Here is a 23,080-nt window from a genome sequence, read left to right as displayed (position 1 = left end):
TACTCATGCAACAGTAGGCAATTATTCAAATGGATTCAATTCCTGTCTAAACTCTTATAAGAAATCAAGGAAATTATGATAAAGCTTCTTGCTGAGAAAGCACTAAAAGAAAAATTTTTCTTTTTAATTATAAACAAGAGGTAATATTTGCTGAGAAAAAAGTCTAAGTCTGGCACAAACTTTCACATAAATAAATAAAACTAAGACTATGTTATTCTTTAAAACCTGAATAAAAATAAATCCCTTTGGATTTGTTCAGATAAGAAATTAATTTGCATTTATGTAATTGAAGAAGCATTTAAATAAAATGTAGTATAACCAATCAGACCCAGGTCAAAGGATCATAAATTCAGAGCTGAAAGAGACTTTAGGGACCATCTAGTCCAACCCCCTCATTTTACAAAGAGGAAATTAAGGCACAGAGATATTAAGTGATTTGCCCACCTGAGGCAGCATTGAACCTAGGTCTTCTGCTGCCAAATCGAGTTCCCTATAATACTCTGTCTCCAGTTGCTTTATTGCCTGGTTTTGCTTTACTGCTTTTCTGATGTTAAAAAAAAAAAAGACATCAATAAAATATTTTTAAAAAGCAACTAAATAATTTCAAGTTGACCCAGATATTTGTAAAATACTAAGATCTCTCTCTCTCTCTCTCTCAAAGTAAAGTGTTCTCCCCAAACTTTAAGATATTACCCAGCAACAATAGGAAACAAGACTGAAATAAAGACTGTAAACTTTTTCTTCTCTTATATAATGTTTATCACATTTATAGCAATAGGTTGACTGTATAAGAAGATTCCATTAATGAGATTTTGAAGTGAAGAGCTACGCCCAAATAACAGATGAAAGAGCGCACGGTGAACCTCAAAGGTTTTTAGGTTTCTATAGTGATAGAATACAATGACAAGATCTGAAATAATCAGAGATTTTAGTCTAATATCAGATGCAGCTACAAAAGGTGCATTTATCAGCAGTCAGCCCTAAAATGTGCTAAGTGGTAGATGAAACACCCCAGTTGAAGACCAAAATTCAGTCAGTGGTCAGGGACAGGTAGTATCACAAAATAGAGAGTCATAAACATGTACAAGATATCTGACTATACTTTTAATTTTGGGATACGTACAATGATATCAGTTTGTAGAACAACAGGTTAGTAATCATTGAGCAAATGCCCTCAAGTACAATTTTAAAAGCTTTATCAACTGTCAAGATAAAACCTAAACTCAAGAATGTTCAACTAATTACATGCTAGCAACAGTACTGAACTCTGATCACATGAGGAATGGACAGAAAGAATCTAAAAAGGAACCATTTTCAATTAAGGATACATTGTTTAACTCTTTGTCTGGTTTCAAACATCCATAAAAATAAATGAGAGTGAATAGATAAATTGCAGGAGTTGGTAAACTATTTACAAATGTAAAAACCATTCTTAGTTGAAAATGTGATGCTGGTTATGGTAGACCATACTCTGCCTACCCCTTAGAAAAGGAACCCTAACATGCTCATAGAAGAAGGCAATGAAAAGTTATGATACTGTACGTGTCAAAAGTGATTAGTTAAGTGTAAATAGTAAATAGTCAAGTTCAGTTGCTTTTGCTGATGTGCATTGTTATATTTTTAATAAACATTTTTTAAAAAGAGGATTATTCTCTGGTACACACTGAAATCTCATAAAAAATCTATCTTATTATCTACACATCAAATTATTGATATAGTTTTTACTTTAGCTATTTTTTTTTAAATTTTATTTTTTTTTCAATTATCAAGCATTTTATTTTTTTCTCCCTTCCATATTACCCTCCACTGCAAGGGGGAAAAACTTTCTAACAAATATGCATAATCAAATAAAATAAATTCCTATATTGGCTATGTCCAAAAATGTTCATCTCATTTTACACAGTCCATCATTTCTCTGTCATGAGGTATAAATACTAAACCAGAGGGAAGATCTCATTGAAAATTCTACAACAAACCCTTTTTGTATTAGTTAACTCAACGCTACCGTGTAGTAATTAACTCAACATAGAAGGAACTGTGCATAGAAGGAAATGCAGAGCCAGAAGAAAAACAATTCTGAGTTTCTGGAGAGCAAAAACATTATAATGCTCCATTTGCTAACTGTCAGATGGCATTCAAAGTCCTCTCCAATATGGCCTACACGTCTCTTTCCTGCATTATTTCATTGACCATCTGCCACCCTTTGTGTTAACAAAGCTGTATTGACCCCCAAGCACATCCTGCATTTTCCCATTTCACCTTTGCTCACACTTCTACCTGAAAAACTCTCCCTTCAAACCCTATTTTTCAAGGCCCCAAAACAATTTCCATCTCTTCTACCATTTCTTTGATCCTCTTGGCTAGAAAACCTCTCATTCACCTGAATCCCATAATAGTTGTTTATACCTCTCTTATAATAATATTCTGTGCTATGTATGTTATGCTTATTTTTTAAAATAATGTACCCTCAAAATTGCAATCCTCTTAACCCTCTTAAGAGTAAACAGCTTTGGTATAAAAGAAAAATGCTCCTAGAACAGAATATAGTAACCACAGATATATAATATACAAAAGAGAAAAGGGTATCATTTCTAAGCATCTCCAACTGAATACAAAGGGTGGTGTACTAATACCAACATAATTTGTAAATAATTTGGAATCAGAACGCATTGTATCATAGAAACAATGTAAGTGGTAGTTAGGTTCCCCAACTAGCCATAAAATGTATAATGTAGTTAGAACTGTAATACTAAAAGTATTAGAGGGCCTAACCACCACTTACAAGAACTGAGTCCCAATTTAGGAACATATCTTTGCTTGCTTTGGTAAATAAACAAGTACCCTCCTTGGCTTCCATACAGGGGATCCGATGAGAATCTAGGAGCTGCTTTGAGAAGAAAGGTTCAATAAGAGTTATGCGCAGTAAATCAATAAACATAAGTGGAGACCACATGGGGCAGCCAGGTAGTGTAGTAAAGTGCCAGGCCTGGATTCAGGAAGACTCTTATTTCTGAGTTCAAATCTGGCCTCAGACACTAGCTGTGTGATCCTGGGGCAAGTTACCTAACTTGGTCTGTCTTAGTTTCTTCATATGTAAAATGAGTTGGAGAAAAAAAGAGCATACTACTCCCAGGATTTTTGCCAAGAAAACCCCAAATGGGATCACAAAGAATCAGACACAACTCAACAACAACAACAACAACATGGAGACCACAAAAGCTCCTGAAGAGGAAGACTGGAAGGCTAAAGCAGCACAAGGGTAGGATTATAATCCAATTCCACAAATCATTGCTAAATGCCTACTGTGTGAAAGGAATTATGATAAGGCATGTAAAGACAAATGCAAAAACAAAACAGGGCCAACCCTACAGGAAATTAAATTCTACTAGGGTACCATATGGTACACAGCAAAAAAATGTATATATATATATAAATAAAATAAAAAGAAAACAAGGAGGGAGAAATACTAAAAATTTGGGGAGGTCTGAAAAGGCAACATGGAGATGATGACACTTAAGCTTAGGAAGAGGTATATATCCCAGACAGGGATGCAAATGCAAATGAAGAGAAGCAGCAGATAGAGTAACCGGTTAAGCTAGAGTTAATTAAGGGTAGAAGTATAAAATAATTCTAGAGTTGTGGATAGGAGCAAGATTGTAGTGTTCCTTAAATGTGACTAAGTTTGTATTTTATCCTACGGACAATAGGAAGTCATTGAAGATTTTTGAGCAATGCGGTAATGGTCAGATAACCTTAGGATCATTATTTTGGTAATTGCACAGAGGACTGATTGGAGATATGAGAGATTAAAAGCAGAAAGACCAATAAGAAAGTACTGCAATCATCCAGGTGAGGGTTGGAAAAAACTGTGAAGTGGACTGGTTGCAGTGTAAGTAGAAATAAGGGCACAGATATGACACTTGTACCACAACTATACCATTTGTCATTAAATCTACTGGCTTGTTTCTGCACAGGATATGAGAATGACAATCAAATCCCACTTCTTACCTGTGTGACCTTCAACAGGTAACTTAATTTCTCAGTGGCCTCATTTGCGCTTAGCACAGTGCCTGGCACATAGTATTTATTGATTGATCTGTAAAATACAAGGGTTGGTCCAGATGACCTAAAATCCCTTCCAGGTCTAGATTTATAATCCTACAATCCTGTAACTTCAGAAGATGACTGTGAAGTATGTTTCCTGTCTCTCACAGACAGCTAATGGACTAAGGTGTAAAATGAGACATACATTTTCAGACACTGCCAATATGTGGATTTGTTTTGCTTGGCTATACTTATTTGTTACAAGGGCAGGGTTCTAACTAGAGGAGACAGAAAGAAGGGGGGCTTGGGTAATGGGTGTGATGCAAAAAAAAAATAAAAAATTTGAGCAAAGATGAAACATTCTTTAAAATCTAGAAAATGGGAGGAAATTCAGAAAGGAACACACACAAACAAAGCAGCTTTGTTAATGCATTAAATTTAGTACACACTTAATGCGTGATAGAAGTTCCATTTCATATGCCATCTTGTTTTCTATTCTTTGTATATTAAAATATTCATATTTGCTAACCTTTCAAAGTTCACAAAAAATAAAAATTTTAAGTAGGAGAAGTAACCTGCAGACCAGCAAATAAAAGCCACAAGGATCTGGACCAGATGATATAGATGGAGGGAGTCAAATGAAGACCAGTTGCTGAGTGATGAAATGTAGCACCAAGTTTCATCCCAACATGCCAAGGGTCTATAAAAAAAAAAAAAACCAGAAGCTATCCCACATGTGAGATGCACACTCATTCTGCTCTGCCAGGCCTGGTGTGTCTGAGGTGCTAGTCCTTTGGGCATTCAGTCTCTGACGCCTTGTCAGGGCAGCTTTAGTTCCCTGAATGACATTCTTATCTTCCTGACTCTAAGCTTAGGGGCTGAGACCTGATGCAGGGTGCCATTCAGCCTCTCTCTGAGGTTTAAGTTTTTCTGATGATGGAGAACAGGGAGGGGCAGCACTTCCAGCTGTGAGGTACAGAGGACTCCAGTATGGGAGTCTGTGGCTGCAATAGCAACAGAGATGGTGGGGGCTCCAGTGACAGAAGAGAGAGAGTAGCTGTCTACAATCCCCATTCTATCCTTCATGTAGTTGCTAGAATCTTCCTAATGCAATGATCATCTCTCTCATTTACCCACTCAAAAACTTCCAATGGCTCTCTACTGCCCGCATGCTAAAATACAGATTCCTTGGTCTGGAATTTTAGTCCCTCTTCATCAATCTGGCTCCAAACTACCTTTCCATTGCATTTCACATTGCTCAACTTCAAACACTCTACAATACAAACTGGACTACTAGCAGTGCCCTAACCTCGCCCCTGCACTTCCTTCCCATTGTAAGCAAGCCCCCTACCTGAAACATACTTCCTCCTCATTTCTACCTACTGCAATTGTTCAAGGCCCAGCTCAGCTATCATCTCTTCCACGACCTTCTCTGATCACACAGATGAAAAGCATCTCTCCCTCTTTAATGCTGCCTAGAGCTGAAGTGTCAAACATGTGGCCAGCAGGGCAACACTCCTCTGTGCTGCTGAATCAGATTAAAACATAATTGGAAAATATTTAACAAAAAAATACAACAAAACATGAATAATATCAATATGTAGTTTTCTAAGTTGATATGCTTCTTATGAGGATCCTTACATGGCTCACCAGCTTTTCTTTCAATTCGACATCACTGGCTTACTAGAGCACTTTGTCTGGATCTCTCTTTACCCCTACCTTGTATCATACTTATTTGAATACAAAAAACATGATCCCTGGTAGATTGTAAACTCTTTGAAAGCAGGGACCAAGGCATTTTCTTTTAATCTTTTCCCCTTAGCACCTTAATGAATTTTTAATTAAATAGCATTCGTAAATCAGACCTTTGTAAGTACCTCTTGGTAAAGACAGAAAAACTTTGAAACTCTTGGAGAATACCTAGATTTTAGCTGCAGTGTGTATACAGCCGCCTAACAAACATGTATGTAGTGGTCTACAAGGGAAGTGCCAAACACCTCAAAGGGCTGCTCGAATCAGATTAAAATGTAATTGGGAACTATTTAACAAATTAAATAAATAAAATGTAACACAGATAATGTTAATATGTGCTCATGCAGGGATTGTTCTGGATAATTTAATGGTCCCCATTTCTACTTGAGTTTGAAAACATTGGTCTACATCACTACACTCGACAATGGATTAACATTTTGAGGTACTCCTTCACCTGAAAGGTACATATCTCTATTAAACTGGGTAGAAAACACAAAATAAATATCTCTAAGGTTGACTTCTATACTTTACGCAAATATCTTTTACAAATTCAGATATAAGCATAAGACAAAGACCAATGGGACTTCTGCACAGCTATGGAAAGGTTTACTTAGTTTTGGCTCTATCTCCCAAGATTACTTCAGTACAGCTGCAGGTTTATGCTGGGAAACAAGCTGGCCAAGAACTGACATGAATGCTGTAAAGTAATGCATTCAGAGTTATTCAGCAGCCTGTTTTGTTATTGGAAGAAACCCTTCGGATTTGGCCAAGGACTCGTAACATGTTTTACCCTGCAGAAGTACTGCTGGATTCAGTCAACTGTTGAAGGGAGGTATTTCCAAATGCCTCCAAACTACAGCATATCTAACCCACTGAAATCCAGTTCAGGGAAAATTCCACAGCTAGATTCCATAGCTCAACAAAACGTATGGCAGATATATACAGGACAATGAGAGACGGGTCAAAATCATAGACAGGTAACAGCAATAGTTAACGAATTCAGTAGCTTTCCCAAAATGCACTAAACTTGCTTTCACTTATGCAAAATCTAGCTTTTCAGGAAAAAAGAAAATCTAGACCACACTTTCACAAACAAAAATAAAGTGGAAAAGATACAACACATGCACACATAACAATACACTACCCTCAATTACTTGACATGAATATTGACTCAATCCTAGAATACACTTGTAGCTATGTGTAAAAGACCTGGACTGCTACACTGTTCAGATTCACTGATAAAAGTGGGGGGCGGTGTGTGTGTGTGTGTGTGTGTGTGTTAGAAGAGAAGGAAAATATATTCCTTTTACAGTAACAAACTGTGCTTGAAAATGGACATTTAAATTTCCTCATCAGAGGCCACGGTCTCAGAAGAGAATTAAATGCCTAAATGACCAAGGGGCAATCCAAAATGTGCATTTATGCTTAAACCATCATATTTCTTATAGTTATGGATTTTCCCCCACATAAACAAAATATTTTAAATAACAAGCAGTATCATTCATTGATATATTCCTACTCCTACTATCCTTTCAACACAACATTCATCAAATCTGCACTATATGGATCATTGCTACCGCTACTATCCTCCCTTCCCAATTTTTCTTGCTGGAGAAACAATGCAGGGGAAGGGCAGGGAGACAGTGTTGGATAAAAAGCTGCTTTCTAAGCCAGGAACACCTGGATCCAAATACAATATCTGACATATCAGGGCTAAATGACTCTGGGTTAGTCACAAAACCTCTCAATGCTTAGGCAACTCTCTAAGACTTTAAGTGGCAGAGAAGGTGACAACATCCACTGTTAGGAAAGGCAGATTTCCACACCAATGACATCCCAGGACCATGAGGAAGTAAAGCTCATGGGGAAGTAAAGAATCATCTTAGTTTAAAATCGCCTGGGTTGTATCTAGCCTGGAGTAAACTATCTATACAATGTTCTTTCCCCTAAAAGGGGATCACATTTAATGACTCCAACCAATACATGATGGCTAAAAGCTACAATTTGGCAGGGGAAAACGTAAGTAGGGAGGAATCAGAGGATCAGAGACTTAGAGGTCAGAGTCCAACTTACTCATTTTATAGATGAGGTAACAGAGGGGAACATTGGATAGAATGCTGTGCTTAAAGTCAGGAAGACCGGAGTTCAAATACTTACTAGCATTGTGACCCTGGGCAAGTCACTTAAATCTCTGTGCCTCAATTTCCTCATCTGTAAAATAAGGGAATTGAATTCTGTAACACTTAAGGTCCCTTCCAGCTCTAAATCTATGATCCTATGACTATTTTTGCTTTTTCTTTGTATGCCCAGATTGTAGCATAATTCCTGGGACATATTAAAGCACTCAATGTTTATTAATTCACTGATTGCAGTCCACACAGCTAGTAAGAGTATGAAGCAGAATTTCAACCCAGATCTTCCTAATTCCAGGTCCAGTTCCTTTCTAAGTATTGTATCTTTCTAAGTATCTTACTTAAGAATCACAAGAAAGCTCTCCTTACTCTGAGCCCTCCTCCCCAGGATACCCCATCCCCACACACAAACTCAAAATTCACAAAGAACACCCAGAAATATTGTGTCTATATAAAGCATATTGTATTAAACTTCCAATTCAAGTAAATTAACAAGAGACCTGCAGGCCAAAGCTTATTTCTCTAACAGAAGACTAAGTTCTAATGAAGTTTTTTCATACTTTCCTAATCAAGAACATGATTTTATAGGTTTTTCAGCATATCTGTTTTCCATATGATCTTTGTAAATCACATGCTGACTGAGGCCCACTCATAAAAACCTAATCATTCTCAAGCTTTACAGTGCTTCTAATAAGAGGTGTGGCTAAGGCTCTCAATTAATTGTTAAATTTTCAATGTAAGTATTTAAACCTGAGAAATCAGCAATCACCACCAATCAGAGTTTGATTTGTTGTTTTGTTGATTGTCCAGACTTAAGTGAGAGAGAAAATGTTAATAATGCAGATTAAACTTAAAAGTATGTGTTTCCTAAAAATTTTTTTCCAGACAACCAGTTGTTAAATATTTACCAGCACAATCCTAGTTCTAATACTTTCCATAGCAGACACCAGGGTAACCACAGGAAAAAAAGAATCTTTGGTTTGCTGAGGGCATCACAAAATTGAAACAGGGTACTGAAAACAGTTGTCTATCAGATGATTTCCTGGTGACTCAGATCAAAGTTAAAGTAACCTAGCCAGAAAAGTTATCAGGTTATTACATCTCTTTAACTCTAAAATTAGACATTTATGAAAGGGACTGCTAAAGTCCACTTTATTCTTCTGCCCCAATCATTTAAGAAATATTTACATCAGGAGAGCTGAAAGGACTTTTCCACATATTTAGAATGGAGATTATTTTTATAACTTAAGGAAATCCACAGAATAAGTGCCTCCAAATTATATTTTTAAAAAGTTACTCTCTTCTCTGTTTCACAATGTAATCTATCCCTTTCTCCTACCTCTACTTTGGTTCTCAGTTCAATTTAAAATTTTTCTGTACTCTCAAAAAGTGGAAGTTCAAATGTTTCCAAAATAAATGAAGTGAATAAGTAGATGAGTCTAAATACAGTGAAAACTGAACAGAAATAACCTGTAAAAGACAAACATTGGGGCAATTCTAAAAAAAAATACCAAGAAAGCCCTCTCCATCACAAACTCACTGGGATACAGTAAATTAGAAGATTGAACACCTAGAAAGTTTTCATTAGTAATACACATTTCCCTGTGTCATTCTGCATTGTTCAGAATCTGATTAACTTTGACTATAACTAGACATTGAGATCATTCAACTAAATTGTTTCCCCATTCCCAAAGAAAACTGAAATTTTCACTAGTTTGTGCATAGCCAAAACATTCTAGGACCATGTTGCTGGGATAGTCTCTAAATCAATTTGTTATTAATTAGCTGAAAGGGAACATTGTCACAATCCAGTCTTTTACTTCATAGAGTTTTGGAAGTGATTTATTTCTCTAACTGTTTTGAGTGTTGGCAACACAAGGAGACATTACACTTAACTCAATGGATAGAAAAACTGTCTTCCAGCCAGCCACCAGTCTGAAAGGAAAATTTTCAGCAAAAATCATCTAGCATCTAATGTGAAAATATGTTTAGTATGAATGTATATGTAGAGCCTATATCAGAATGCATGCTGTCTTGGGAAGGGGAAGAAGAGGGAAGGGGAGAAAATTTAGAACTCAAAATCTTATGGAAGTGAATGATGAAAACTAAATATAAATTAATAAAAAATTAAAAAACAATTTGGAATTACGTAAATAAAGTAACTAAGATATCTTTAAAAAATCATCTAGTGTCATAAATTGGGGAAATTAACAGGACTTATTTGAATAGCATTTTACAGTTTCCAAAGCATTTGACATCCTTTATCTCACTGTATCCTCACAGCAATCTTGTGCAAGTTCTTTACCCCCATTTTACAGACCAGGGACTGTAAAAGGAAAAACTCACCAAAACAATCATGCACATCTTCAGAAGAAAAGAAGTGATAACCATGAATAGAACAGAGGAGTCAGAGAATCTGGTCTGTTAAACTGAAGCTCAATTTACACATGTAATTAATCTCTGATGAAAACTACTTCACCATATGACACTCACTCAAAGTCTGCATGACCCTCAATAATGTCAGTTAATCCTACCCAAGATGAAAGGAAAAAAGAACAAGCAGGGGCAGCTAGGTGGCGCAGTGGATCCGGCCTCAGACACATAACACTTACTAGCTGAGTGACCCTGGGCAAGTCACTTAACCCCACTGCCTAGCCAAAAAAAAAAAAAAAGAAAAAGAAAAAAGAACAAGCAGCTCACTCAATTTTCTCCCTAGCCCAGACCATAAATGGAGAGAAGTGCAAAACTTAGTAAATATTCTATAATAACCACTTGAATTAAGATAGGAAAATTAGTTCCTACAGCTAAAGTCCTAGAGGTGGGAATACCCTAGTTAAACGAAATTCAGTTTAAATCAAGCCAATTAAATTCAACTAATATTTATTAAACACCTACCAAATGAAGAACATTATATCAAGTGCTGAAGAAATACAATATCCTATGCCCCAAGGAGTTTAGGCTACTAGAGGTATAATACAAATATACTTAAGCATTATTTTGTATAATATTTATACAAAAAGAACAACACAGTGCAATGTGAGATGGGGATGGGTGGGAGGTGGGGAGGATCATTATTTACTGGGAGGGCTGGGAAGGATGGTCAAAGAAGGCTTTTAAAAATTATTAACAATGAGGTGGTTAGGTGGCACAGTAGATAGAGCACATGCCCTGGACTCAGGAGGACCTGAGTTCAAATCTAGCTTCAGACACTTGATAATTCCCAGCTGTGTGCGACCCTGGGCAAGTCACTTAACCCTGATTGCCTCACCAAAAAAAAAAATAAATAAATTATTAACAGGCATTTACTTTCTCTCCCTCCAACCTCCTGTTGTGCTCCACCCTATTTTCAATGGGAGCTGGGATGAGAGGGGAGACAGCAGACAAAGAAAAAACTGGAAAAAAGTTTTTCATTTAAAAAATGCAGTCTCAGGGAAGCTAGGTGGCGCAGTGGATAGAACACCAGCCCTGAAGTCAGGAGGACCTGAGTTCAAATGTGACCTCAGGCCAAAACACTTGACACTAACTAGCTGTGTGACCCTGGGCAAGTCATTTAACCTCAATTGCCTAAAATTTAAAAAAAAATTAAAAAAAATAAAAAATGCAGTCTCAAGGAAGGCTTAATGGAGGAGATGCTATCTGAGCTGGCGTTAAAGGATAAGTCTGACTTCAACAGGTAGGGAAGGGTACAGAGAACAGCATTAACAAAGGCAGAGAGAAGGCAAATCATAGGATCCATATGGGAGTTGTCAAGGAGCCCAGTTTGACTTACAGTACGTGTAGAGGAGAAATAAAGCAGGAAAGGTAAGGTGATTCCAGATTGTGAAGAGCCCTGAATGCCTGGCTGAAGGAACTTTATCTGGCAGGCAATAAATCAAGAGTCACTGAATGATTCTGAGCAAAGGAGTCATATGACTAGAAACACGTATAAGATGAGAGCTGAAGCAACAATCAAAAAGGGAACTGCCTAAAATGCCTTGCACGGAATCCTAAATCCAATCTAACTGTTACAAACGATGGCATTTGCACATTTACCAGCTAGGACACAGACTTTTCATAAGCACCATTAAAGATTTACCACAGAAGGAAATAGGGAGGTGAGAGTGCTTTTCACTGTGCACTCCCAAACTTTCTTAGATTGCTAAAGATTAAATTTTAAACTTATGTAAAAACACTGACCAAAAACTACCAATTTTACAATCCAAGTAATCCACAACGTATATGCCCTTTATTTAGATTCTCGATAAAAACTGAAACCAATTTAATATCTTCCCTTGCTACCAAATACCAATAAAAGTTCTTCCACAACAAGCTTATATTTATTCCAGACTAGGCTGAATGTTCTCTACAACATAAAGGTAAAATTATGTGATCTTGGAAAGAGCAGTTTCAGCAAAATTGTGGGGAAAGAAGCCCAAAGAACACATCTACTACATAACACTTAAGGCATAACTATAATTTAGAATTTGAAATCATTAGAAAAGCTAGTGAGCTGAAGCATATCTTTATACTACCTTGGAAAGAATGGCTATCAACAATTTAGTCATATAAAAAAATTTGGAGGAGAATATTTACATAAAAGAACAAATTATTTTAACTTTAGAAATACCTACTTACATACAGCAGCTAGGACAGCTGGGTGGTACAGTGGATAGAGTGCTGGGCCTGGAGTCAGGAAGACTCATCTTCTGAATTCAAATCTGGCCTCAGACATTTACTAACTGTGTGACCCTGGGTCAGTCACTTAATTCTGTTTGCCTCAATTTTCTCATCTGTAAAATGAGCTAGAGAGGGAAATGACAAACTCTAGCATCTTTGCCAAGAAAACCCCAAATGGGGGCAGATGCAATTGAAACTACAACCTACATATAACCAATGAAATTACAAAGGTTAAATTGGTATCTTGATTTTTAATAAGCATATCACTCTTAACTATGATAAACTCCTGGATGTCTGAGATTGGTCCTATTTATCTTTCTATTTCTCCTACCACTTAGTATAGTACATTTAATATTATGAGCAATAAGTAAATGTTTGTTGAATAAATAGGTAAGAACTTCAAAGTAAGACTTCTACTAGCCTAATCCAATTTATAGTAAGCTTTTAAGTAGCATAAATGCATTTTAAAATGCTATGATTCAAATTCTTCTCTAATCCAGAATTACTTCCCTCCAATTTTTCAGATATTCAATATTTAACACTGTCTCCTTAGCATACTAATTCCTAGAAAGCCATGCCTATATATAGTACCATGCACATGGATGGAAATGCTTACTATTTAATAATTACTTTACTAAAATTGAGACAATAAAATAAATTTTTCTCCTACGATGCTGTCAGTATTTAAACAGTAACAGACTTTGGTACAAAGTACATTATCAGTGTCTACTGAACCTCACATTAGCAAAATTCATTTACCAGCTACTCCTCCTGAGCCTACCCAAAACAGTTATTTCTGCCACTCAATTTAAGCATCCAGTAGAAATAAAACTCAAAAAATCAAATCATTGTCCACAAGTTTATTAATGTTTTCTACAGATTCTGAAAAAAATATATAAATAACATGGCAACAACACTATAATTCTATGTTGGGCAATCTCCTTTCTCCTTCAATAAAATTCTTTTAAAAAGTAAGCAAAATGGTGTAGTAGAATGAATGCTAGACTCAGAGATAGGACTTCTAACCTTGGCTCAGCCACTACCTTCTGTGTGACCCTGAACAACTTACTTCACATCTCTGTGTTTCAGTTTCCTAACTTTCTTATGATATGGAAAATTAAGGGATTGGCAGATGATTTCTAAGGTCCCTTACACCTATAATAGTCTATGAGTCTATGAAAAATAGTATATCGTTCTCAACATCACCTTCACAGCCAGCTTACCTTTTACCACTTTCAATCTGTCTGAGCTTGAGTCTTCACTTAAAGGGAAAACCAGGACCGAAGGAGTATTCCACATCTGAGCTTCAGTTAAATCACTGGTTTAAGAGAAAAACAGCTATCCAACTTCTCCTCTACTTCCCAGCAGACCTAATTTATGGACACATCTCCTTTTGTACTACATTTTTCTTAAGAAAAAAAAAAAAACTTTAACCAGAATTCCCCTTCTCTCTATATATCACTTTTCTGTTTGACCACACATAATGGCAAAATTTTTTCTACGTAACAATGCCTCAGTTCCTCTTTTTTCCTAATTGAGAGATTTTGCCTTGCAAATGTCAAATGTTATGCCAAAGACTTAAAAATGAACAGTTTCAGGATCAAGAATGTCAACTAAAACATTATTCAAATGCTTATAGTTGTTATATTTCCAACTCAAGTATTTTACACTACCTGTATTTCTTAATAAGAAGGGAAACAATATTTTATTCTCCTCTGTTTAAAAAGTCAGGTTCCAATTACATATACTATTACACTGTTGACATGCTAGTTAGTTTTGTTGAACTACTTCCCTCCCTTTTTTGATATTTCGTTAGAAAGGATGGGTAGGGAAAGAAGAAAGAATATATTCAGAAATGAAGGTGAAGTAAAAACAAGAAATATGTTTAAGAGACATCCAGGTTCATAAGATTACATGAAACAACAAGGTTATATTAAAACATATAAACTAAAATAGGATCATAGATTTGGAGCAGGAAAGAATCTTGGAGATCATCTAGGTCAGCCCCCTTTACACAAATGGAGACTGAGAGAGAAAGGCCGTGATTTGCCCTGGGTCACCTGGGTAGTAAGTAGCTGAGCCAAGATTCAAACTCAGGTGTTTTGACTCCAAAATGTGGTCATTTGTGTGACAAATTACAGTGAAAATATGTAATATTTGTCTCCCATCAATCCCACAGAATTGAAATTCTACACCCTCAGAATTAAAGGAGTATTAAGCAAGAAGAACAGCTATTATACAATGGTTGGTTTTTTGTTTTGTTTTGTTTTTTTGGGCAGCTCTCATTCTGAATTACTCAGCTTTATAGTCTTAAAACCTAAACTATCCAAAAGATGTTCAGATAAACTACCTAAAAGAGACCTTTCATTAACCTCACCCTCATCCTAGACTGCAAGGTCAAGGGATGAAATGTTCTGATTAATAATCACCATATGTATCAATAAAGAAAAATCTAACAAATACCTGTGTTACATAAGATTCTGTATTATATGCTTTTGTATCTCTCCCTTCTCCTCAATACAGAATGAAAGCCCCTACCCTCAAGGAACATGTTTTAGAGACACATAAAAAGTGAACAATACTGTAAAAGTGAATTGCAAGAAATGCCAAATGTTATATAAACAATAAATACCATAAGAATTCAGAAGAGGGAGAGGCACTAGAAGGCCTGTGTCTTCTTAGCGGATGGGACTTCGATCGATAAGGGATCCAGACAGCCTACACTTCTGGAATCTCAGGAACTAGAAGACTAGAAACATCTGCTTCACACTGAGGTTACCTCCTACTCGTGCATAAATCCTTGAAACCTAAGGATTCTACGAGGCCACTGTCAAGTGAGAGTACAGTCTAGCTAGGGGAATTGTATCACCAGGTATTTTTACCGACCCAGACATTCAGACAAAAGTCATGCCACCTGCTCATGTGCTCCATTCCCAGTGTTCACAGTGACAAGCCATAAAAGGTGATGCCACAACCCCTATGTCACACTTAGTCATCACAGGATCCTGGGTCAGGTCTCCCACCGTTAAATGGTTCTTCCTCCATCCCATGACTGTCAAACACCCACTTCCTGTTCCCCTTATTCTAGTAATTTAGGATCTCCATCTGCTGATGCAAAAATCCTTTCCCCAGGCACTCCCACCCATACTCTCATCATCACCTTAGATCTCTTAATCTTACACTCTTTTCCATCTTCTTGTACAATCTTTTTCTTGACCCTTATCTATTCTCTCTCACTGGGGGGCTTCAACATACATAATTATGTTCCCTTAAACACTCTGGCTTCTAACTTCACCAATCTCCATTAATTCCCATGATCTGTATCTTTAATCAGCCTCAGTCACCCACAAGGAAGATCATACTTGCGATCTCTCTATCATCCACACCCAGTCCACCTCTACAACCTCTAACTCCAAAACTCCTCTCTCTGAACACAACCTTTTATTCTTCCTTCTCTCTCTGTTTCACTCTCCCTCAACCGCTATGTACTTCAGCACCACTCCAGTTCTTCCAACTATCTCTACTCTACTCAATTACCCTGCTTTAGCTTCACTGTCTTCTCTACACTTCTGATTGTAGAGGAAATGAATTCAACTATACTGTCCTCCCCTTTCAAATTCCTTGTCCCTTTGTACTACCACTTTTCACCTTGCCAATCTTCAACCCTGGATCACCCCCAACATTTATCTTCCCTACTACTCCTAGGCTACTGAATGCTTCCAAAAAAGTCATACCACTGTGCCAGCTAAGGACATCAAAAATTCATGTTATCTAATCTATACTGAGCCCTTGTTGCTCTATGGTAATCTTTTCATTCTTCCGTAATTGGCACTCTTCCCAAAGTCCCTCCATGATATCACTTCCTACTTTACTGAAAAATTAAATAATTTGTCCATTAGGTGCTTCATTCCCTTACTCCGAAATTCAAAATCACTATAGGTCTTCACCCATGCTTTCCTTTCTTGGAAGGTGGCCTGTCATCTTGTCAAGGATAACTCCTCTACTTGTACCTTGGATCCCATCCTCTACAGTCTGCTCTGGGAGGTAGCCCCAGGATTTATTCTTTCATTAATTCCTTCCTTGTTGCCCACAAGCATGATTTGGTCCCCCCTTATCCTAAAACCCTTCATATAAGTTCCACCTCACACCTGTTAGATTGGCAAAGTTGACAAAGAAAAAGGAAAATGACAAATATTGGAAAGGTATGGGGATACAGATGCATCAATGAACTCTTGGTGGATGTAAGATCTGTGTCATAGGATTTAGATAATGAAGGTACCTAGAAGACCAACCCTCTCGTCTTACAGACAAAGAAACCGAAGCTCAGAGGGGTAAACTGGTTTGTCAAATTGGCACAGGCAAGTATCTATTTATATCAATATCAATATTTCTATATCTAGATATCTAGATACGTATATAGGCAGATAGATATAAGGGATCAAGGAAAGCTTCTTGTTCATTTTAATTTTGAGTTGGATCTTGGGGGAAGAGAGGGACTTTAACTGATAAGAAAGGAAAAGAGAAGAACAGTATAAGCAGAGGCATGGAGACAAGACAGAGACATTAACACACTAGGACTGGGGATATACATACAGAAAGATAGATAAATATTTAGATATCTCCCACCTACGTATGAGTCTTTGCACAGAGTACTCCCTCATGCCTTTCTTATTTCTGCCTCTTAGAATCTCTAATTTCCTTCAAGGTTTAGCTCATCTTTTACGTGAGACCTTCCCCAATCCAGCACTTAGTACAGTGCCTGCCACACAGAAGGCACTTAAATTCTTACTGACTTGACTCAATCCCTTCAGCTGCTTGTCCCCCCCCCCCCCCCCAAAAAATTTTTTTTCTTGTATTTCTTTTGTATATGTTTCGTATCTACTCATCTGGGTTTGTGTTTTTCCCTGCAACATAATGTAAACTCCCTGATGAAAGGGACTGTTTTATTTCTGACTTTGTATCCTCAGTATCTAACAACGCCTGGCTCATAATCAGCACTTAAGAAATGTTAGCTGAGGGGCAGCTAGGTGGCACAGTGGATAGAGCACCGACCCTAAAGTCAGGAGGACCTGAGTTCAAATCCGGCCTCGGAACAAACACCTGACACTTACTAGCTGTGTGACCATGGCACTTAACCCCAATTGCCTAAAGAAAAAAAAAAAGAAATGTTAGCTGAATGAATATGCCCATAAATTTTCTCCAGGTTACATATCTCCAATGGCTTCACATGATCCTCCTATACATGAATCTTTCACCATCCTGGTTACCCTATTGTAAGGATACTCTCAAGCTTTTCAATTACATCATTATTCTTAAAATGTGGCCCCCATAACTGAACACAATACTCTGGATTCAATCAGAATACGGCAAAGTACAACAGGATTGTCACCTCCTGGTGATACACAGATGCCACAAAAAGACCACTGGATTTAACAGTAAAAAAGCCACTAATAACACTGGAGAAAGCAATTCTGGTAGGGCAGTAGAGACAGAAGTTGGATTCCAAAAGGATAAGGAATGAGTGGGTAGTGAAGAAGCAGAGATACTGAGTGTAGTTATTTTTTCTAGAAGTCTAATCGTGAAGGAATCATGACAGGAAGGATTGTGGGAATTAGGGGGCCAAGTAAAAGCAAAAAAAAACAATCAACAGAATAAGAATTTGGGGTAGAATTTTAGACACCTCACAAATCACAATCTAGGATGCCATTTGGCCAGTTCTATACATTACACATGTTTCACACACAAAGATAAAGCTGCTGATAAACATGGGACTGTAGAAGGGGTCTTGGAGACCATCTAACCCAAATCCCTGTTTCAGATGAGAAAATTGAAGCACAGAGAAGTTAAGCAATTTGCCTGAGATCACACTCACACTCTCACTCACACACACACACACACACACACACACACACACACACACACCCTCAATTCCTTACAACCTGAATTCTATTCTCACCAGTCTACTGAAACTGCTGTCACTAATGACCTTCTAAACCTAATGATCTCCCTGATCCTTTGATCTCCCAGCAGCATCTAAGACTGTGAACTACCCCCACCTTCTAGATATCTTCCTCTTCTTTGGCCTGAGGGACACTGAACTGTCTGGTACTCTTCTCATATCTCTGATCACTCCTGTCTCCTTCACCAGTGCCTCATGCCATTCTGGCCCTTAAATATGGTTTGTCTTCCACTCTTTCTTGGTAATCTCATCCAATCTCTCAGCTTCAATGATCAGATTTCTATGTCCATATTTAGTCAAAATTGTCATCAACTTGTCATAGTATCCACTGTACCACCTAGCTGCCAATAGCCTTTCTACCTCTTTTCCACCCTTTCTCTGTCTTTAATAATAATTCTTCCTCCTATCACATCCTTTCCACTCCCATTACAACCATACTAGTTCAGACCAATAGATCTCTTCTTGCTAAACTGCTGTAAAAGCTTAATTAAGTCTTCCTGCCTCCAGTCTATCCTCACCCCAATACATCCTCCAAGTTGCTGTCCAAATGATCTTTCTACTTAAAACCTTTAGTAGCTCTCCACTGTCTGCTGAATAAAGGATTAACTCTTAATTCTGGAATTAAAAGTTCTCAATCTTGTCCCTGTTTATCTCCTAACACTCTGCTTCATGCATTCTCCTTTCAGTCAATCTGGACTACTCACAGAGTTCCAGCTATTGTCCTTCCTTCTCTAATCACCAGGCCTCAGCTCACAATCTTCCTTCTCCCACCCCACTTTATCTATCAACTGAAGTCACTCCCTCCCCCGAAAGATTCAAGTGAAAATTCCCCCGATCTTGAAGCTTTCCTTGATTCCTCCCTCCCCTCAGGGGAAAGTATTCCTTTCTCCTCAGATTTCTCACAGCATTGAATCCAGACCATTTCTCCGAACTTTTAATTTTCTTATGCACTATTTATCTGTGTACCAGTCCTTTCCCTGCCCCTATCCCCCTTTAATTAGGATGCAAGCTACAAGAGATCAGAATCTGTTTTGCCTACCTTCATATCCCTACCACCTAGCATAGTGTCTTTGGTATGTCAGATACTTGGAATACTCTTGAAATTGAATAACAACTCTTAGGCAGGACAAGTATTATTACCCCATTTTGCCAAGGCTCAGAAAGGTTATATATGACTTCCTAAAACTCAAAGTTAGAAACTAGGCCTCCTGATTTCTAATCCAACACTGTTTTCAAAGAGTTCCTGGGCCTCTACCATCTCCAACAAAATAGGGTGAGGATTTTCCTAGAATCTTGGAGTACCAGTATTAGAAGGCTGGATCTTCCTAGAAGTGTAGTGGTTGAAGTTTGTTCAGAAGAATGAGATGGAGAGTCAGAAGCTAGAGTAACTCTAGAATCTCTGGAATTGGTGGGTGTTGTAACTAAAGGAAGCAAAGTCTGTTAGTCAATAAACATTTATTAAATTCCTACTTTGTGCCAATCACTGTACTAAACAAAAGAAGTTAATTAGGAAAAGAATAGCAACAGGTAAGTGATGTGATTAAAGGTTGTCAAGTACTGGACTTGAAGTCAGGAAAACCTGAATTCAAATCCTACCTTAGACACTTAGTAGTTTTGTAGATTCTAAGCAAGAAATTTAACCTCTCTGGGTCTCAATTACCTTTATGACATCTCTAATATTTATCTAACTTTCTCCTCTGACTATCCCTACCCTGATGCAGGCCCCCATTACTTCATTCCTGCACTATTGTCGTAGCCTTCCTGTCTATTCCTGGCCATCTTCCACTCAGAGGTCAAAGTAATCTTCCTAAAGAACAGGTTTGGTCATGCCACCCTCTGTCCCATTCAATAAACTCCAGTGGCTCCCTATTACTTCTAAGATAAAATGTAAAATCCTCTGTTTGACTTTCAAAGCACTACAGATCTTGACCCCTTATCTTTCCGGTCTTTTTATACTGTGCTTCCCTTCACATACTCTACAAACTAGCCTCCTAACTTGTTCCTTGGACAGGACGCTCCATCTCCCAAATGCAGGCATTTTCCCTGGCTCTGTTCTATGGCTGGAACACTCTCCTTAGCCACCTTGGCTCCCTGGCTTCCTTCAAGTCTCAGTCCAAATACCACCTTCTACACAAAAAGCCTTTTCCAGATCTCCTTAATCTTGGTTATCTTCCCTTTGAAATCACCTCCAATTTATCCTGCACACAATCATCTCCGATTTATCTTATTTGTACTTAGTCACTCTGATTAGATTGCGAACTGCCTGAGGCTAGGGACTGTTTGTTTGCTTTGCCCTTGTACCTCCAGGACTTATTTGTTGACAAACCATTTATCAAACGAGGTAATAACTGCAACCTCCCTCACAGAGTAGTTGTGAGCATCAAATGAGATATCATATTAGAGTTTTGCAAACATTAAAAAAGTGCTTATAGAAATGCTAGCTGTTATTATAAATCAAATTTGCCAAATTATAAATCAAAGAAATCATTTGCCAAGTTCAAGCCTATCTCTTCAATAATAGTTCTTCCACCTATCTCCTTTCTACTTCTCATGACAACCATCCTAGTTCAAATAAATAAAAATAGTTTAAATAAATCAAGACCAGTTTAAGCAGAAAGGAACCTTGGAGACCATCTAAGATCCTTGTATACACACCAGGCACTTAAACAGAAAATGGAATTGACTGGAATCCTATCTAGTCCACTTGACAGTCCTCACTTTACTGGCTGCATTAGATAAAGAATTTATTAAAACACCAGAGATGTGGTCTCCCCTATACCTCCCCCACATACCGGCTGACTTTTTCATACTTAAACGTTTCCTTCGATTTACAATTTAGGAAATCGTGGTTCCAAAAAAATCTGCCTCTGGCCGGGGCTCAAACAGGTAACCCGGCGGGGGGCAGGCAGGCAGGGCAGGACCAGGGCTGGGAGAGCCCAAGGTTTCCGGCCTCTGGGTCCCGCTAGAGCACGAGTCTTCTGCCCCCCCCCGCCCCCGCCCCCGCCCCCGCCCCCGCCTTTTCCTTCCTCAAGCTCTGGGCTCGGCCAGGTGGGGAGAATCTTGAAATTATTATTTTCTTCCTCCTCCTCCTCGAATTTTAGAGCACTTTCAGGTTTGCAGAGCGCTTTTCAACAGTATCTCATTCGAGCCTCAGAACCACCCTGGGAGGTCAGTGCTGTTAGGATCCCCATTCTACAGATGAGAAAACTGTTCAAAGTTAAAGCGGCTGGAACAAAAGTCCCTCCAAGTTCGGGTGGGGGGGGGGGGGGGGGGGGGAGGGGGGGGCCAAGGGGGGCGGGGGGGGGGTGGCTCCGGGCGGGAAGGGCGGGCGGGCGGGCAGCGGGGCTCCCGGGCCGCGCCAGCAGCGCCGGGGGAAGCCGGGCGCCCAGCCGCCGCCGCCGCCGCCGCCGCCGCCGCCGCAGCCCCCGGGGAGTCCCCGCGGGGCCCGGCCCCGGGCCGCCCCCCATCCTCCCACCTGCCGTCGCGAGATCCGCAGCCGCCGCCTCAGCGGGAAGCGGCCGGTCCATCTCGAAGCCGGTCATGTGAGCCCCAGCCCCACGTGACTTCCTCCTCAGAAGCCGGTCTGGGACCCCCTCACCCTGACCTCCCCCGAGGCCCGGCCTGGGGACAGAGGAGCAGCTCTGGCTCCCGAACTTCAGCCTCCGGGACTCGGCTCCCTCCGCCCTCTGCTGGCCAAGGCGGGTCCCGCAGCTCGGCGGCCGCCGCCTCCTCCTCGCCATCCTCCCCCTCCTCTTCCACCCTCCTCTTCACCTCCTTCACCCTCCTTCCTCTTCTCTTTCTTTCGTCCTCCCTGCTCCATCTTCTCTCCTCCTTCACCATCTCCTCCTTTCCTCCCCTCCCCTCTTTCTCTTCTCCTGCCCGTCTTCTTCACCTTCTTCCCTTTCTTCTCCTCACCTCCTTTTGTCCTCCCCTTCTCTTCCTCATCTTCTCCTCTCTCTTCTCCTTTAACCTCCACCTCCCTCCTTTCTCTTCTACACTCCTCCCCTCCTCTTGTCCTTCCCTCCTTCTTTCCATCTCGTTCCCTCTTTCTCTTTTCCTTTACCCTTCTCTCCTTCCTTCCCTCTTTCTCCCCTTTTCATTTTTACTCTTCTGTCTTCTCCCCTTCTCATTTTTTGCTGTCCTCCGCTCTTCCCTTCTCTTTTCCTTTATCTTCTCTTCCCATCCTTCTTCCTCTTCTTCTCATCCTCTTCTCCCTCTCTCCTTTCTTCTTTTTGATTCCCTTTCTCCCACCTCCCCTCCTCCCCTCTTCCCCTTCTTATTCCTCTTCTTCACTTTCTCATCTTTTTTCTCTTCACTTTTTTCTTCCTTTTTTCTCCTCCTCTTCTACTTTCTCCCTCTTTCCCCTCCTCCCACTTCTTCCCTTTCCTCCTCCCTTTCCCCCTTCTCCTCCCTTTCTCCTTCTCTTACCTCTCTTCCTGCTTCTCTCTTTCTTTCCTCTTCCCCTTTGCTTCCCTCCCTCTCCCTCCCTTTCTTCTCATACACCTTTTTCTTCATTCTCCTCCCATTCCCCTCCTTC

The 23,080-nt window shown here is 39.2% G+C and overlaps 1 protein-coding gene across 2 annotated transcripts in view; it reads right to left on the bottom strand.

Annotated features, from left to right (window-relative positions):
- SNX8 (sorting nexin 8) overlaps positions 1-22,186 on the bottom strand; it is a 54,835-nt gene extending 32,649 nt beyond the window's left edge. Inside the window, exon 1 of one of the 2 annotated variants that reach the window (XM_027874431.1) lies at positions 22,019-22,186. In XM_027874431.1, coding sequence (XP_027730232.1) covers positions 22,019-22,085 — 67 coding nt within the window. In that variant the 5' untranslated portion in view covers positions 22,086-22,186. Of the gene's footprint in view, positions 1-13,807; positions 13,965-22,018 lie in introns of those variants that run through there. The other variant, XM_027874430.1, reaches the window with a different exon arrangement.
- Positions 22,187-23,080: the final 894 nt, after the last annotated feature.

The sequence above is a fragment of the Vombatus ursinus genome, unplaced genomic scaffold (genome assembly GCF_900497805.2).
Source record: "Vombatus ursinus unplaced genomic scaffold, bare-nosed wombat genome assembly UNPS02014807.1, whole genome shotgun sequence".
In the NCBI taxonomy this organism is placed as follows: Eukaryota; Metazoa; Chordata; class Mammalia; order Diprotodontia; family Vombatidae; genus Vombatus; species Vombatus ursinus.
The sequence above is the reverse complement of the archived record's forward strand: the minus strand, read 5'-3'. Positions and strand labels throughout refer to the sequence as shown.